The 14,097-nt window shown below is 53.3% G+C and overlaps 3 protein-coding genes across 4 annotated transcripts in view; 1 reads left to right on the forward strand and 2 right to left on the reverse strand.

Moving 5' to 3' along the window:
- The first annotated feature begins 3,234 nt into the window (after window positions 1–3,234).
- On the forward strand, window positions 3,235–8,531 carry Cdt1 (chromatin licensing and DNA replication factor 1). The gene is made up of 10 exons (XM_028753587.1): window positions 3,235–3,450; window positions 3,926–4,120; window positions 4,199–4,350; window positions 4,845–5,042; window positions 5,138–5,283; window positions 5,431–5,528; window positions 6,480–6,668; window positions 7,016–7,189; window positions 7,276–7,477; window positions 7,846–8,531. The coding sequence occupies exons 1-10, from the start codon at window positions 3,235–3,237 to the stop codon at window positions 8,004–8,006; spliced, it is 1,731 nt and encodes a 576-aa protein (XP_028609420.1). The 3' UTR covers window positions 8,007–8,531.
- Window positions 8,532–9,292: 761 nt separating this feature from the next.
- Aprt (adenine phosphoribosyltransferase) lies at window positions 9,293–11,435 on the reverse strand. Its single transcript, XM_028753370.1, has 5 exons — window positions 11,288–11,435; window positions 11,050–11,156; window positions 10,045–10,178; window positions 9,779–9,857; window positions 9,293–9,674 (listed from the first exon to the last, which is right to left on the reverse strand). The coding sequence occupies exons 1-5, from the start codon at window positions 11,365–11,367 to the stop codon at window positions 9,532–9,534; spliced, it is 543 nt and encodes a 180-aa protein (XP_028609203.1). The 5' UTR covers window positions 11,368–11,435; the 3' UTR covers window positions 9,293–9,531.
- Window positions 11,436–12,749: 1,314 nt separating this feature from the next.
- Galns (galactosamine (N-acetyl)-6-sulfatase) overlaps window positions 12,750–14,097 on the reverse strand; it is a 30,656-nt gene continuing 29,308 nt past the window's right edge. For both annotated transcript variants that reach the window (XM_028753379.1, XM_028753381.1), the window contains one exon: window positions 12,750–13,605. In XM_028753379.1, the coding sequence (XP_028609212.1) occupies window positions 13,519–13,605 (87 nt within the window). In that variant the 3' untranslated portion in view covers window positions 12,750–13,518. The remainder of the gene's footprint in view (window positions 13,606–14,097) is intronic.

Below are 14,097 nucleotides of genomic sequence, written 5' to 3' on the forward strand. Positions count from 1 at the left end.
GCAGGCCGGGAGGTGGTGGCGCACGCCTTTAATTCCAGCACTTGGGAGGCAGAGACAGGCGGATTTCTGAGTTCGAGGCCAGCCTGGTCTACAGAGTGAGTTCCAGGACAGCCAGAACTACACAGAAAAACCCTGTCTCGAAAAACAAAAAACAAAAAAAAAGAAGGTGAAAGCTGCCTCTCTAGACTTGGCCACAAACCTTGAGTGAAAAGCCAAGACCACAAAGAGCTCCGTGGCTGTGGCTGCTGGTGACTAAGACCTCAGCGGGTCCCGGAGGGATTCCACTTGCCTGTGTCCTAGCATCAGTTACTGTTTGCTATCTGGGGCAGAGACGATGAGCAGCAGGTGGAGAGCTGGAAGTCGGAGGTCCAGCTCCCTGGCTAACTAACTGTGTGCCTGGAGACTCAGCTTCTTCACCTGCAGGTAGGTCTGACCCAGTTTTGAATGAGACAGAGAAGCCGTTCCAATCACAGCGGGCGGGGCCTTCTGTTTAGCAAACCTGCATGGAAGCTGTGCACTTTCGTTAAGTGTATCTGAAGGCATCAGAAGTGCTGCAGAGTCAGCTTCTTGTCATTGTTTCTTATGGATGACACCAGGACCCAGCAGATGAGCAAAGCCTGCAAGCTAATCATTCTGTAACTGTATCGAGGAAGTTGTAGCTTGGCAGAGAGCAGGTCTCAGGGAACCAGGGTGGGTCCTAGGGAAGTTAGGCAAGGCTGGAACATGGCTATCATCAATACTGAGGATCTGTGGCGACCCTACCCATCCTCAGATGATTAGGAAAATGGTGAAGGTGGGGGGTGATGGTGAAGATGAAGATGAGGGTGAAGATGAAGATGATGGTTACTTTTTTCATTGTTGTGGCAACAATGAAAACCCAACCCAATAAAAGCAACTTAAATAAAAAAAAAGCAAGCTGAGCATCAGCTCTCATCCCTCCCGACTGTGGTTTAGTGTGCACCTCTGTTCCCACTGTCATGCTCTGGCTGTCATGATGAACTACTGCACTATCAAACCACGTGCTAAAAGCTAAAAACTCCTTCCTTCCTCAAGATGCTTTAATCACACCTCATGTGGATTCTTTTTTTGAGAAAAATATTTATTTATTTTATGTATATGAATACACTGTAGCTGTCTTCAGACACACCAGAGGAGGGCATTGGATCCCATTACAGATGGTTGTGAGCCACCATGTGGTTGCTGGGAATTGAACTCAGGACCTCTGGAAGAGCAGCCGGTGCTCTTAACTGATGAGCCATCTCTCTAGATCTTTTTTTTTTTTTTAAATAAACAGAATTTCTTGGACAGTCCAGTTACATAGTCTCAAAATAAATAAATAAATAAAAAGACAGCGTCTTTTGCTGTAGTTCTGGCTGACATGGAACTTGATACTTACACCTGCTGGGATTAAAGTCAAGAAGCAGAAAGATTTTTTAAATGTATTTATCTTCCGTAACAGGGTTTTTCTGTGTAGAACCTGGCTGTCCTGGAACTCACTCTGTAGATCAGGCTGGCTTTGAACTCAGACATCCATCTGCCTCTGCCTCCCCAAGAGCTGAGATTAAAGGTTTGCCACCACAGCCTGGCCTAGTTTAATTTTTTAAAAGTCATTTGACCGGGTTTCATGTATCCCCGAACCCGAGTCTCTTCCCTTGGCCTCTGAATTGCTGGGGTCACACGAATGAGCTGCCAGGTTTCCACAACTATGCCCTTTCTCCTTTTTAATTAATTTCAGTCCGGGAAGCCCAGCCCATGGAATCTTGACATCTAAATTAGGGTGGGCCTTCCCACTTTAATTAGCCTAATCTAGAAAATCCCTCATGGACATGCCCAGAGGCACGGACTCCATTCCTCATTGCTGTAAATATCAAAGAAAAGGACTCTATTCCAAAACACCTACGTAGCTGTGTCTGGCTCGCCGCCTCCAGGACTGGAACTGCCCTTGTTTGCTCCGACGTCTTAAGGGGGGGCCACTAGTATGCAGGGTGCTAGTTCCTACTCCAGTGCATTCTCTGATCCTAGAACTTTAGCTGAGTTCATTAGGTGATTAGCTCAGCCACGTGTCACTTATCTAATCAGCTGCGACCAGGAGGCAGCTGGCTTTGTCTTGTCACTGGGCCAAACCAAGAATTCCCGAGGGGCTCCAATGTTGTGCTCTCCCAAAGGCCTACTTTGCAGGGGTGGCCTTACGAATGTAGAATGGTTACTATGGCTGCACCTAAGCCTCCAGAAAGGACGCTGGCTGTGAGGCTCCAGGGCATAGCACACTCAGGAGGCGGGAACACCAAGTTTCCAAACTTACTACTTCTAAATCCTGGTCCTTTACGCCACAGCTGCCGATGGGATTTAAACCGACGCTCTGGACTGTGCGTGCTCCCCCCACCTCCTGAGAAGTCTCCTTGCTCTCCAGGTTTCCCAGATCCTGCTTCTCTGCTGTCCCCTCCCCCTCATGGGAGCCACCTTTGCCCAAAATGACAGTACTGTCTGCATGGCCACTCCCTCCAGGAGTGTTGGGAGCGTTGGGTGGCGGTGACTGCCAGGTGATGAGGAAAGCAGACCTGCGTGGCCTCTCTGGATTTCCCATGCTTCTAGGCCGCTTCCTGCCATGGCCTAACTCCAACCCCTGCACTCCTTAACCCGGATGTGGGCGGGAAAATGAGATGCTTTTGGAGCCTGTTCGGCGGCACGAGTCGTCCTGTGTACTCATCTCACGCGTGGGACCGGACTCAGACACAGCAATTTTGCTAGCCTTCGAGGAGACCGGGCTATTATTTTGTAAATGTAACTGGAGCAGAAGCGTCACCCTTCACGTGATCCTCTTTGCTGGGCCAAGAGCTGTCCGGCCGCAGCCGCTGCTGTCCACGCTGCGCGCCAAGTGGCTTTGAGAGCCTTAGGCGCCACAGCCCAGCAGCGCGCGGAAACGACGCGGGTAGCGGATGTGCTACGCCGCATGTCAGAGAGCCAATGCACAGGAGTCAAACAGTATCCTGTCCCGAACCTTCCACCCCAACCTCCACCCACGGCCGCTCCCATTCTCGGTCACTCAATCCAAAACTGCCGCGGGGGTGGAGGAGGCGGCGTGGCGCATGCGTGTCTCGGTGCACACTAGCGCGCATGCTCCGGAGCATGCACGTTTCCCCCTCCGAGAGCTGTGCCCGATGGTACGGCCTGGGCGGGGCGAGGCTGGAGCCGCGAAAATTGCACGAAATCCGCGGGAACTAGCTTTTTGGCGCCATGGCGCAGAGTCGTGTTACCGATTTCTATGCGTGCCGTCGCCCGGGCCTGACTACTCCACGGGCCAAGTCGACCTGTCTCACCCCGAGCCCTGGTGGGCTCGTGGCTCCTGAGATCACCCGGAGCAGCAGCCGCAAGCGCGCCCGGCCCCCCGCCGAACCCGGGAGCGACCTGCCCGCGCCGCCCGCGCGCCGGAGGCTACGGCTGCCTGGATTGGTGAGGCGCTCGGGGGACCCCAGAGGACCCTTGGTTAGGAGAGGAAATCCTGGTTATCGGGCGCCGAGATAGAGGGAAGAATAGAGTCGTGAGCAGGCTGGCCGCTCCTTCCTCTCCCCCAGGGGAGTGAGCCATTGCCGACGTGTGCAGAGGTTACCTGGGCTTCCTGGGAGGCTGCAGCTGGCCGGGGTGATTGTGGTGGTGTGGGTGTTCCGCAAAGGATTGGCTTGGAGCTCTTGAAATGGAGGGAGGGCATTGGGGAGTCAGGGCTGGAAGCTGCTTCAAGGAGAAACAGGCCCAGCAGACCAGGTGGATCTTTACTATTTGTTCATGAAGTGTCTGAATAGGCAGGCACCCCCAGCCCTGACTCCTGCTCTCCGGGTGCAGTGAACTGACAGCCTAGTTCTGGGTCTGCGGGCCGAACGAATACCCCTCCCCACCCCAGTTTATTGTTCTGTGCCTTCTGAATCACCAGGACTCCTGCGCCAGTTCCCTAGCTGATTCCGGCTCCATACCGAATCCCAGCCCCCCAGCTGATCCCAGCCCCCCAGCTGTTCCCAGCCCTCCAGCTGATCCCAGCCCCCCAGCTGACCTTGGCTTCCCGGTTTGCCCATCCCCCGTCAAGAGAACAAAGAGTACCGCTGTTTCTGGAGGTCGACAGCGGGACAAGGTGAGGAGGCTGGATTGAGGGTAGACTGTGGACAGGGATATATATAACTTGCAGAACTGACAGTACCTATGTCCCCAGGTCCCCTCAGAGGACTCCATCTCCGAGCTCCAGTCCTGCCTGAGGCGGGCACGGAAGTTGGGAGCCCAGGCACGGGCCCTGAGAGCCAGAGTGCAGGAGAATGTTGTGGAGCCTTGTACCCCAGATGCCAAGGTGTCCACTGAGCAGCCATGGTGAGTCCTGGTGGGCCGCACGGTCCAGGAGAGGACAGGCCTTTGGGAGGCACTGTCGGGTCTGAGTGTATGGGTGGCTGTGGGGCTTGGAGCCAGATTGCCTAGACCATATCCTAGTCTCCTCCTCCCTGGCACTATGCCCTGTCCCCCACCTGAAAAGGGACATTGTCACTCCTGCTCCTGGCTCGTTCTAAGTACTATGAACAGCGGTGGATTCCGTGCCTGTCTGTGACTCTGCGTCTCTGAGCTGAGAGTGCAGAGCTAGTGTGTGGGGCAGGCTTCTTGTCCCTTTCTGATGCTTCTCTCACAGGCAGCATTAGACATGCTGGGACTTTGCAAATGGGTAGTTTTGGGGTTCTGGGTAATAGTCTCCTCTCGTACCTACCCTGTGGTCTGATGGTGGAGGGGGGGGTCTTGGGGGGGGGGGGGCTGATGGGGGGGGGGGGTCAGACCCTGTGGTTTGATAGTCTAATGGGAATGCTTCCCTTTGACAGTGTCGAGAAAGCTCCTGCCTACCAGCGCTTCCATGCCCTGGCCCAGCCTGGTCTCCCGGGCCTTGTCCTACCATACAAGTATCAGGTGCTGGCTGAAATGTTCCGAAGCATGGACACCATCGTGAGCATGCTTCACAATCGCTCTGAGACTGTGACCTTCGCCAAAGTCAAGCAAGGCGTTCAGGAGATGATGCGCAAGTGAGTCATGTGGGGGGAGGGGTGTAGCTGCCCGCGGTGATGTCCGCCCGATGCCGACCTACCTGGTCCTTCGCACCCCATCCTCTCTCCCGTAGGCGCTTTGAAGAGCGCAATGTGGGCCAGATCAAAACTGTGTATCCCGCATCGTACTGCTTCCGCCAGGAGTGCAATGTCCCCACCTTCAAGGACAGCATCAAGAGATCTGATTACCAACTCACCATCGAGCCCTTGCTAGGCCAGGGTGAGTCTTTGGCAAGGCCTTGAGTGTTTTCCCTCCTCTTGGACTTGGGGCTGAGCTCGAGGTGTTGGTCCTAGGCCTGGTGTTTTGATCTCAGTCATGGGCTGGGCAGTTGGATGGGCCTGGGCTCACCACGGTTTTACCTTGCAGAGGCCGGTGGTGCCACCCAGCTCACAGCCACGTGCCTCCTGCAGCGCCGGCAAGTCTTCCGGCAGAACCTGGTGGACCGAGTCAAGGAGCATCACAAGGTGAGTGCCTGGGTTTGTGGAGGCAGTTACAGCAGGTTCAGTCCCTGCTCTAAGTGGACGGTAGTCTTAATTACTCTGGTCCCTATTCAACTCCTGTTCTGGCCTCAGATATAAAGGTTCCTCTCAGCCAGGTAGTGGTGGCGCACATCTTTAATCCCAGCACTTGGGAGGCAGAGGCAGGCAGATTTCTGAGTTCGAGAGTTTGAGGTTAGCTTGGTCTACAGAGTGAGTTCCAGGACAGCCAGGGCTACACAGAGAAACCCTGTCTCGAAAAACCAAACCAAAAAAAAAAAAGGAAAGGTTCCTCTCAGTCCTTGTCTCAGTGGGGGTTTTTACAGCCATGAACAGACCATGACCAAGGCAACTCTTAAAAGGACAATATTTAATTGGGGCTGGCTTACAGGTTCAGTCCATTATTATCATGGTGGGAGCCTGGCAGCATCCAGGCAGGCATGGTGCAGACTTTTTTGGTTTGGGATTTTTTGGGATTAAAGGCGTGTGCCACCACTGCCCGGCAAGAGTTCTACATCTTCATCTGAAGGCTGCTAGCCTGGAAGATTGGCTTCCAGGCAGCTAGGATGAGGGTCTTAAAGCCCACACCCACAGTGACACACCTACTCTAAGAGGGCCAAACTTTCTAATAATGCCACTCCCTAGACCAAGCATATTCAAACCACTACAGTCCCTTACTATGGTTCTCTTTAAATGTAAGGAGGGCTGATGCCTACCCTATAGGCTGAAGCTGGGGCAGAGCTGCCCGGAACTCCAAAGCTGTGGAGTCCAGGATTACATCAAGACCCTGAGAGGATGTTTGTCTCATTTATTTAACCATGGCCATGTTTAACTACACATGCCTTTCCTTATGTTATACCTGGCTGTGTCTGGGCACAGAACAGCTGAGTTGATTCTCTAGTTGGAGATACTGAAATGAGTACCCCAACATTCCTCCAGGCTTTCCTGGCTTCGCTGAGCCCCCCCATGACGGTGCCAGAAGACCAGCTGACTCGCTGGCACCCGCGTTTCAATGTAGATGAGGTACCCGATATCGAACCAGCTGAGTTGCCCCAGCCTCCGGTCACAGAGAAGCTCACCACTGCCCAGGAAGTGTTGGCCCGTGCCCGGAGCTTGATGACACCCAAGGTGAGGCTCTCTGACTTCTAATTTCATTCCTTTCTCCTCAGGGAGTATGGCAGGAGGGTGGGGGTAACAGCGGAGTGCCTCCAGGTTACCTCATCCTTCCTCCGCTAAGGGCACACAGTAGTAAGATGTGCTTTGTACGCATGCGTGCAGCTAATCTGGCTCTTTGTGTGTATGTGTGTGTGTACATATGCATACACACATAACACACATACACATATATACATATATACATATACATATATATATATACACACCATATACTAGGGCGGGGCCCATGTAAAGAGCTGCCCTCAAGGTTGGGAAGTTTGTGAATCTTTTGTGACTTCTGACCTGTGCCTGCTCTGCAGATGGAGAAGGCCTTGAGTAACCTGGCCCTGCGCTCAGCTGAGCCCAGTAGCCCTGGGACCTCTAGTGCAGCACCCCCAGCCACCCCACCAACCACCCCAGCCACCCCACCAACCACCCCACCTGCTGCCTCTCCGAGTGCCCTGAAGGGTGTGTCGCAAGCACTGCTGGAGCGGGTGAGTCCTGGGTTGTGGTTAGGGGTCTTGGCGACAGGAGAGGGCTTTCCTTGGTGACCATTTCCTGCTGACCCATCCCTATGCAGATAAGGGCCAAGGAGGTCCAGAAGCAGCTGGCAAGGATGACGCGGTGTCCCGAGCAGGAGCTTCGGCTGCAGCGGTTAGAACGTTTGCCAGAGCTGGCCCGCGTGCTGCGTGGTGTCTTCGTGTCTGAGCGGAAGCCGGCACTCACTATGGAGGTTGTCTGTGCAAGGATGGTGGATAGTTCCCGAGCTGTCCTGAGCCTAGGTTTGTGCAAAGCAAGATAGGGGTGAGGGTGGGCATGGTCGTGCTCACTCTGTTCTTGGCAAGGAGCTGGGCCCATTTCTGACCAGGGACAGTTTGCCTGCCATGGTCTCGTTGTACTCCCCCCCACCCCCCAATTCTGCCACTTATTGGTTTGTTCAACCAGTCTTGGAGCATGTGAGTATTGCCTCTGCTGTTCCTTCTCCTGGTGCTTGAACAGTGTCCAGGGACCCCATGGTTCTTGGCTCTGTTTGGATCCACTGTACATAGCAGTGGATAAGTATTGACAAAGGCCTATTGTGGGGTGTCGGGTACCTTGGTGGGTGAGAGAGCAAGCCATCTAGGTTTAAACCCATAATCCACTTGTGCAGGGGAGATGGAGAAACACCTGTTGCTCCTGGCCGAGGTTCTGCCCGACTGGCTCAGCCTGCATCGAATTCGCACCGATACCTATGTCAAGCTGGACAAAGCTGCTGACCTGGCTGACCTCACTGCGAGGTTGACCCACCATGTCCACGCCGAGGGGCTGTGACTTTGAATTCCTTGCCCGATGTTTGTTTCATCGGTACACAAAGGCACATAAGTTTCCCTTTCTGCATCACAGGCCTAAGGGGGTACCTATCGCTGGTGTGGGCAGCTGTGGTGCCCGTGGATCTCATGAACTGCTGGTGTTACGTTGGTTCCTGAGGCTTTGGGGGTATTCCAGACTCAGCTCCAGGGGAAGTAGACTCTTGGAGAGTAGGGTATGTGGATGCCCATTCCACAAACTACTCAAGTACTAGGTATAGTCAAGATCAAGGTCCGGATGCAAGCCTAGGCCAGCATAGCCTCGCCTCTCTATGCTTCGCCAAACTATAAGAGCTCAGAGCCTTAAGAATCAGACAGACCTTGACTTCTGGTTTCACTCTCGAGTGAAATCAGGCCATCTGTAAATATGTAAAGTTTGATTTCTCTTTAAACCTTCGATTACTTACATATGGCCCTGCATGTGACTAAGTTTTGGCTTTTAATAAAGTCATGTAAGGTTTAAATAAATTACTACCGAGATTAAACTGAACCTGTCACTATAAAAATCTCTTTAAATGTGCCCTGCTCTAGTACGATGTATTTTATTTTCTAAATGTTTTTGTAGCTCTGGCTTTCTTAGAACTATATAGACCAGGTTAGTCTGCCTGTCTCCAAAGCGCTGGGTGTACACCATTGTGCCCTGCAACAAAACTGACTGAGCTGGTCATGGTGGTGCATACTTTTGATCCCAGCACTCAAGAGTCAGAGGTAGGGCCGGGCAGTGGTGGAACACGCCTTTAATCCCAGCACTTGGGAGGCAGAGGCAGGCAGATTTCTGAGTTCCAGGCCAGCCTGGTCTACAGAGTGAGTTCCAGGGCAGCCAGGGCTACACAGAGAAACTGTCTCTTTGAAAACCAAAAAAAAAAGTCAGAGGTAGGTAAGTTTGAGGCCAGCCTGAGGTATAAATTGAGTCCAGGATAGTCCGGGCTGGCTACATTAAGAAACCCTGTCTCGAAAAACAAAAAAATATGATGGCTGTGGGCCCCTGCTTTCATTTTGGTCCTAAAGGAAAGGTAGCCTAGAAAAGCTGGAATAAAGCTGTTTAGGCTACATTTATGTAGTCAGCTGTCCCTGAGACTTACAGAGGCAATATCTGCTTCCTAGGTAGGGGTTGTGACTTCTATACAAAGCTGAGCCTATGGGTTCCCACCTGTTTGAGGTCCACCCACAGAGTGACATAGCCCCCTGTCCCAGTAATGTCACTCTGGAACCACAGAATGTGACCCGTGCAACAAAGTGAGGAGAAGCAGGGCGTGTATCAAAACCGTTTATTGATCTCCAGTAGTGCAGCTCTGTGCTACTCCAGAGTTTGGCTCGTGTACAAAAAAACGCAAGGATCCAGGAGGTCCAAAGGCACGGCAATCAGTTGACCAGCGGAATGAGCGATACATTGACAAAAGAATAGCTGGTAGCTCACAAAAGGTCACTTAGGTGCGAGCCACCAGGCAGTGCAGTTAGTTACTAAGGGGTGTGGCCACCTTGCTGACTCCTCATTCATACTGCAGGAGAGAGAAGAATGGTATAGGTCCAAGCTTCTCCCTGCCGTTCAGGGAGGTCAGCTCCACCAGGGTCACACACTCCACCACCTCAGCGCGGAGCTGGTTCAGCAGCTCACAGGCCGCACACATGGTTCCTGGGGCGGAGGGACAGGGAAAGAGAAGATATTAAAGCGCTTTGCAGAGTCAGCACTCCGGACAGGGTCTTTAGAGCCTGTTTGTGACTTGGGGTGGTTCTTACCTCCAGTGGCCAGAAGATCATCCACAATGACCACTCTCTGCCCGGGTTCTATGGCATCTTTCTGGATTTCCAGCTCAGCCTGCGTACGGGAAGTAGTGTAAGAGAAAGGCTAGGCGGGAACAAGTAGCCACCTCCTTAGCCTCGAGCGTTTCCTGGTGGTGTAAACCTGCCCGGATGTCTCAACCTCTCTGAGCACACACATTTACTCTCAGACACTGATAGCAGTGGTTAGGCCCTGCCCCTTGCCCTACACACAGCTCACTTACCTTCCCATACTCCAGAGCATAGGAGGATGACAGAGTGGGGCCCGGCAGCTTCCCACGCTTCCGGATGAGCACGCAGCCCACGCCCAGCTCCTGAGCTAGGGAAGGACCAAACAGGAAGCCCCTGGAGTCTAGACCTGTAAAGACGGAAGAGTGTCAGGGTTAGGAGCCTGAGGATGGAGCTGAGGGGCGTGGGAATCTACAGGCCAAGGATGGAGAGGTCAATAATACTGACTGGGAACACTAGGTCTTGTTGACTATAGGTAGAACACAGATGGCTACTGGGTAGCATCTCAGCCTTGGGGATCTTCCCTGCCTTCTGTACAGCTCAGGGTCACCTTGTTTCCAGGTGCCCTCATTTCGGGAGCATGGCCAGGGGGTACCAATAGTTAAAGAATTGGGCAAAAGTACTGTGGTCCCTGAGCACTTGCTAGGGCCACTCTGTTCTCTGGGGTGCTCACCCTCCCTCTGGATACTCTGGTCTAGAGCAGTTGTCCAGTACCAGCTTGTGCGGGGGAACAAGAGAAAGGTGCTCTGGTGTAGTCCTAGGGATATGCAGCCCCTGAGGCTACCAGGCTTGAGATCTACCAGGCCACACCCAAGTCTGACCCAAGGTTACCTTATTTCTTAATATCTAGCTCATCCCAGAGGCTACCCCTAAACAAGAACGTCCATCATCTGGAGGTTCCAGGGCCTCCCAGCCCTCTGTCAGGGTGCTGGCCAGCCTTGTGCCCTAGGAAAAAGGAAGGACTGGCTCTGGACACAAGGACAGAGCAGAGTTCATCTCTAGGAATAAGCACGGAGGGCAGATGCCTTAGGGTACCTAGCAGGGGAGGGAGACTGTAGTCAGCCAGGGTGAGCAAGCGACCAAGACAGGGAGGAACCAAGGAAGGTCAAAGGTTGGAGAAAGAAGGGATGGGTGTGGGGTAGACTGTGGATGACAGGAAGGGAAAAAAAGATGGGGGCCTGGACTGTGGGGGATGACCACAGCCTAGCAAGGCCACTCGCCTGCGATGTAGTCGATCTTGCCGCTGTGCGTGGACTTCAGGTGATTGACCAGGAGGCGGATGGCAGCTCGGAAGGAGTCCGGGTCTTTCAAGACGGGCGAGATATCCCTGGAAACAAGGACAGGATAGTGACCCACGTGAGGCCGGGCAGAGGCCCCGTAAGATCCCCGAGACTGCCCACGCGCCTGCGCCGGGGGCTGAGAGTCCAGCGCCAACGCCTCGCCCGCTCGTGACCGCACCTGAACAGCACGCCCTGGATGGGGAAGTCGGGGAAGCTGCGGATGCGCCGCGCCACCAGCTGCAACTCAGGTTCGGACATGGCCGCGTGCGTGTCAGAGGAAGGGAGGAGGTGGGTGTCCGCCAGCTAGGCTCACGTCAATCCGGGGAACAAGGGCGGGGCATCCTCGATGGGCGGGGCTTCTGGGTGCAGGGAGGTCTAGCACGAGGGGCGGGATGGGCGGGTCTGGCAGCGAGAGGCGTGGCCTCTGCGAGGTTGGGTAAGCGGTCTGAGTCAGGAAGTGATATATTGACACGAATCCTAGAGGACAGCAGATGAAAATCCGGGGTTAAATTTCTTGAGCTGCCTAAACACAAGCATCCCTACCTCAAAGATGTATGGGTGGAAAACGGATGTGCGCCTTGTCACTCTATTTTTTGGTTTTGCCTCCCGCACGCTTTTCTAGTCCTGCTTTCCCCGGGGCCAGCCTTCTGGACCTGGGGGAGCAGTGACGGGTCTTGCCCAGGTCCCCTGACATGGTTTAGCCTCGCGTCCCTTCGCTCGCAGCGCGCAGTGGGAGGGGCCTGAGATTCAGCCCCTGCTTTCCTGGAATTAGCAGGGAAGGGAATTGGTGGATAGTCCCGGTCCGGAAGTGGGAGTGTATTGTGTATTGCCTGTAGTGGAGGGGGAAAGCAGGGTAGCACTGCGGGGTAAGGAATGTCTACTCTGAAGCCACAGACCCTCCCTCCTCGTTTTGGGGTGGGGAACAGAAAATCCAGATAGCCAGCGACAGAACTGGGATCTACCTACCCAGAACAGTATCTGGGTGTACAGGTAATGGTGTAGAAGACTGTCCTCTGAGTGTAATAGCCATTGTCATCTTCAGTGCAGTTGTAATTACTCAAAAGATAGCCTCCAGATTGGCCCATGCTCCATCAAAGGAGAGGGTGTGGGGCAGGTTCAGTGGATTCCAACCATTCCTTCCTGGACCCTCCCGAAAGGTGCAATTCTTCCATCTGAGGTCTCTGGAGGCACTAGAATACACACACACACACACACACACACACACACACACACACACACACACATTGGGTGCTTTGGTGGTCATTCATGTTTTTATAAGCAATGAACTCACTGGATACAATGGTTACTTTATTTAGGCTGTCCCTGGAATCTTATCTGGGGCATATGTTTCTGTCTCCCCAGGGAAAGTTCATGCAACAGGTACATGGACATCTAACACACAGTCTCCCATCATAATCTTTATTTTAAAAACCAGGATAGCTGGGCAGTGGTGGCGCACACCTTTAATCTGAGCACTTGGGAGGCAGAGGCAGGCAGATCTCTGAGTTCAAGGCCAGCCTGGTCTACAGAGTGAGTTCTGGGAGAGCCAGGGCTACACAGAGAAACCTTGCCTTGAAACAAACACAAACAAACAAACAAACAAACAAACAACCCAAAAATAAAACTGAGGCTGCCAGAGCTCACACATCTCCTGTTCCTTTATTCCTGCTCCCTGTCTCTTTGTTTCCCAAGCTTACAATTCAGCTCTGGCATTACAGTTACTGCACAGATGTGAAGACTTGTTTATGATGGACAACTCCCATGAGCCTTCAGAGAAAGGATCTTGGAGAGTATGTGGAGCACATGACAGGTGACAGGTACAGAAGTGGCCCCGTACTGCACTGAGCCAGAACCAGAAATTTAGGATATCATCTTCCTATCTCTATGGGGTGGTAGCAGATGTCACCTTGGCTGGAAAATGTGCTATCTTTGTCTTTTGCTTGTAGCCAGTGGGAAAGAGGTAGGGCAGCTCAGGGGGTTGGCCTGGGGGTGAAGACTGATGGCCAGGCAGATGGCGGCTCCTTGGCATCGAGCTGAAATCTTCACTTTTGTCTCCGACACACCAAGGTTGAAATGTATGGACACATCAAGGTTGAAATGTATACAGGGACAGTGAGGAGGCACAGTGACAGCGTCAGACCCTAGGCTGGAGCACGGATGGTGACCAAGGCCACCTAGGGTAGGCAAGCCTCTTCTTTTTCTGGAGTTGGCAAGATGGGCCACATTGCTAGAGAGTTGACTCTAGGGTCAGGAGCTCCAGGATGGGCAGTCTTGGAGCCTTGCTATTGGTTGCAGGGGCCGTTCATCCAGGAATGGGTAAGCAGAGGGCAGCTGGTCTCTTCCATCCATCAGTCCCAAGGCCAAGGCCTTCCAGGAACTTGGAGGGCTGGCTGGAGATTCTGGTCTTGGCTAATGGGCCCAGAAACACTTCTCAGGGACAGACTCAGGAGGTGTCAGACACTTCCCTAGTTTTTCACAGCCTGGGGGTGCCCAATTCTGAGAAGTGAAATTTAAGAAAATGAACTGCAGTTAATCAGGCTTTTCTGGTCTGGGCACAATTAACATGATGTGGACCTCCCATGTCACCTACCCACTTGGCTGCAGGGCAGAGATACCCCTATCTCCATGCCTTCCAGAATCCTAGGACTGTGTAGCCCCAGGACCTACTTTAAACAGCAGCCCTGGCTCCACAGAAAGGGGGTGGGTGGGGCTGCAACTGGCAAGCAAGCAGCAAGGAAAATGAAGCCCAGTAAGTCAAGCCTCAGGGCAGAACTTCGTCTGACTGCCGACACCTCAGGCAGCTTCCGGGTAGGGGAAGGCCAGGAAAAAGAGGCAGCCAGACAACTGAGAGTCTAGGAGTTAGGGACATTCTCTGGTGGTTAGGGAGAGGGGCCATCTCTAGGCCATAAAGGAGCTCAATTTTCAAGTGGCCAGCCTGGCTTTTTTTTTTTTTTTCATCCTCCTCACTTGAAACAAAAGCACACTAGC

This window comes from Grammomys surdaster, unplaced genomic scaffold (assembly GCF_004785775.1).
Source record: "Grammomys surdaster isolate TR1022 unplaced genomic scaffold, NIH_TR_1.0 128, whole genome shotgun sequence".
NCBI classification, from domain to species: Eukaryota; Metazoa; Chordata; class Mammalia; order Rodentia; family Muridae; genus Grammomys; species Grammomys surdaster.

What these genes read in the sequence shown, in the direction of transcription:
- Aprt (XM_028753370.1), bottom strand. Translation starts at nt 11,367, where the DNA reads ATGTCCGAACCTGAGTTGCAGCTGGTGGCGCGGCGCATCCGCAGCTTC. An exon ending in ATCCAGGGCGTGCTGTTCAG is followed by an intron (nt 11,157 to 11,287) that starts GTGCGGTCACGA and finishes CCTTGTTTCCAG; the next exon opens with GGATATCTCGCCCGTCTTGA. An exon ending in ATGCTCTGGAGTATGGGAAG is followed by an intron (nt 9,858 to 10,044) that starts GTAAGTGAGCTG and finishes TCCCGTACGCAG; the next exon opens with GCTGAGCTGGAAATCCAGAA.
- Cdt1 (XM_028753587.1), top strand. Translation starts at nt 3,235, where the DNA reads ATGGCGCAGAGTCGTGTTACCGATTTCTATGCGTGCCGTCGCCCGGGC. An exon ending in GTGTCCACTGAGCAGCCATG is followed by an intron (nt 4,351 to 4,844) that starts GTGAGTCCTGGT and finishes TCCCTTTGACAG; the next exon opens with TGTCGAGAAAGCTCCTGCCT. An exon ending in CCGAGCTGTCCTGAGCCTAG is followed by an intron (nt 7,478 to 7,845) that starts GTTTGTGCAAAG and finishes CCACTTGTGCAG; the next exon opens with GGGAGATGGAGAAACACCTG.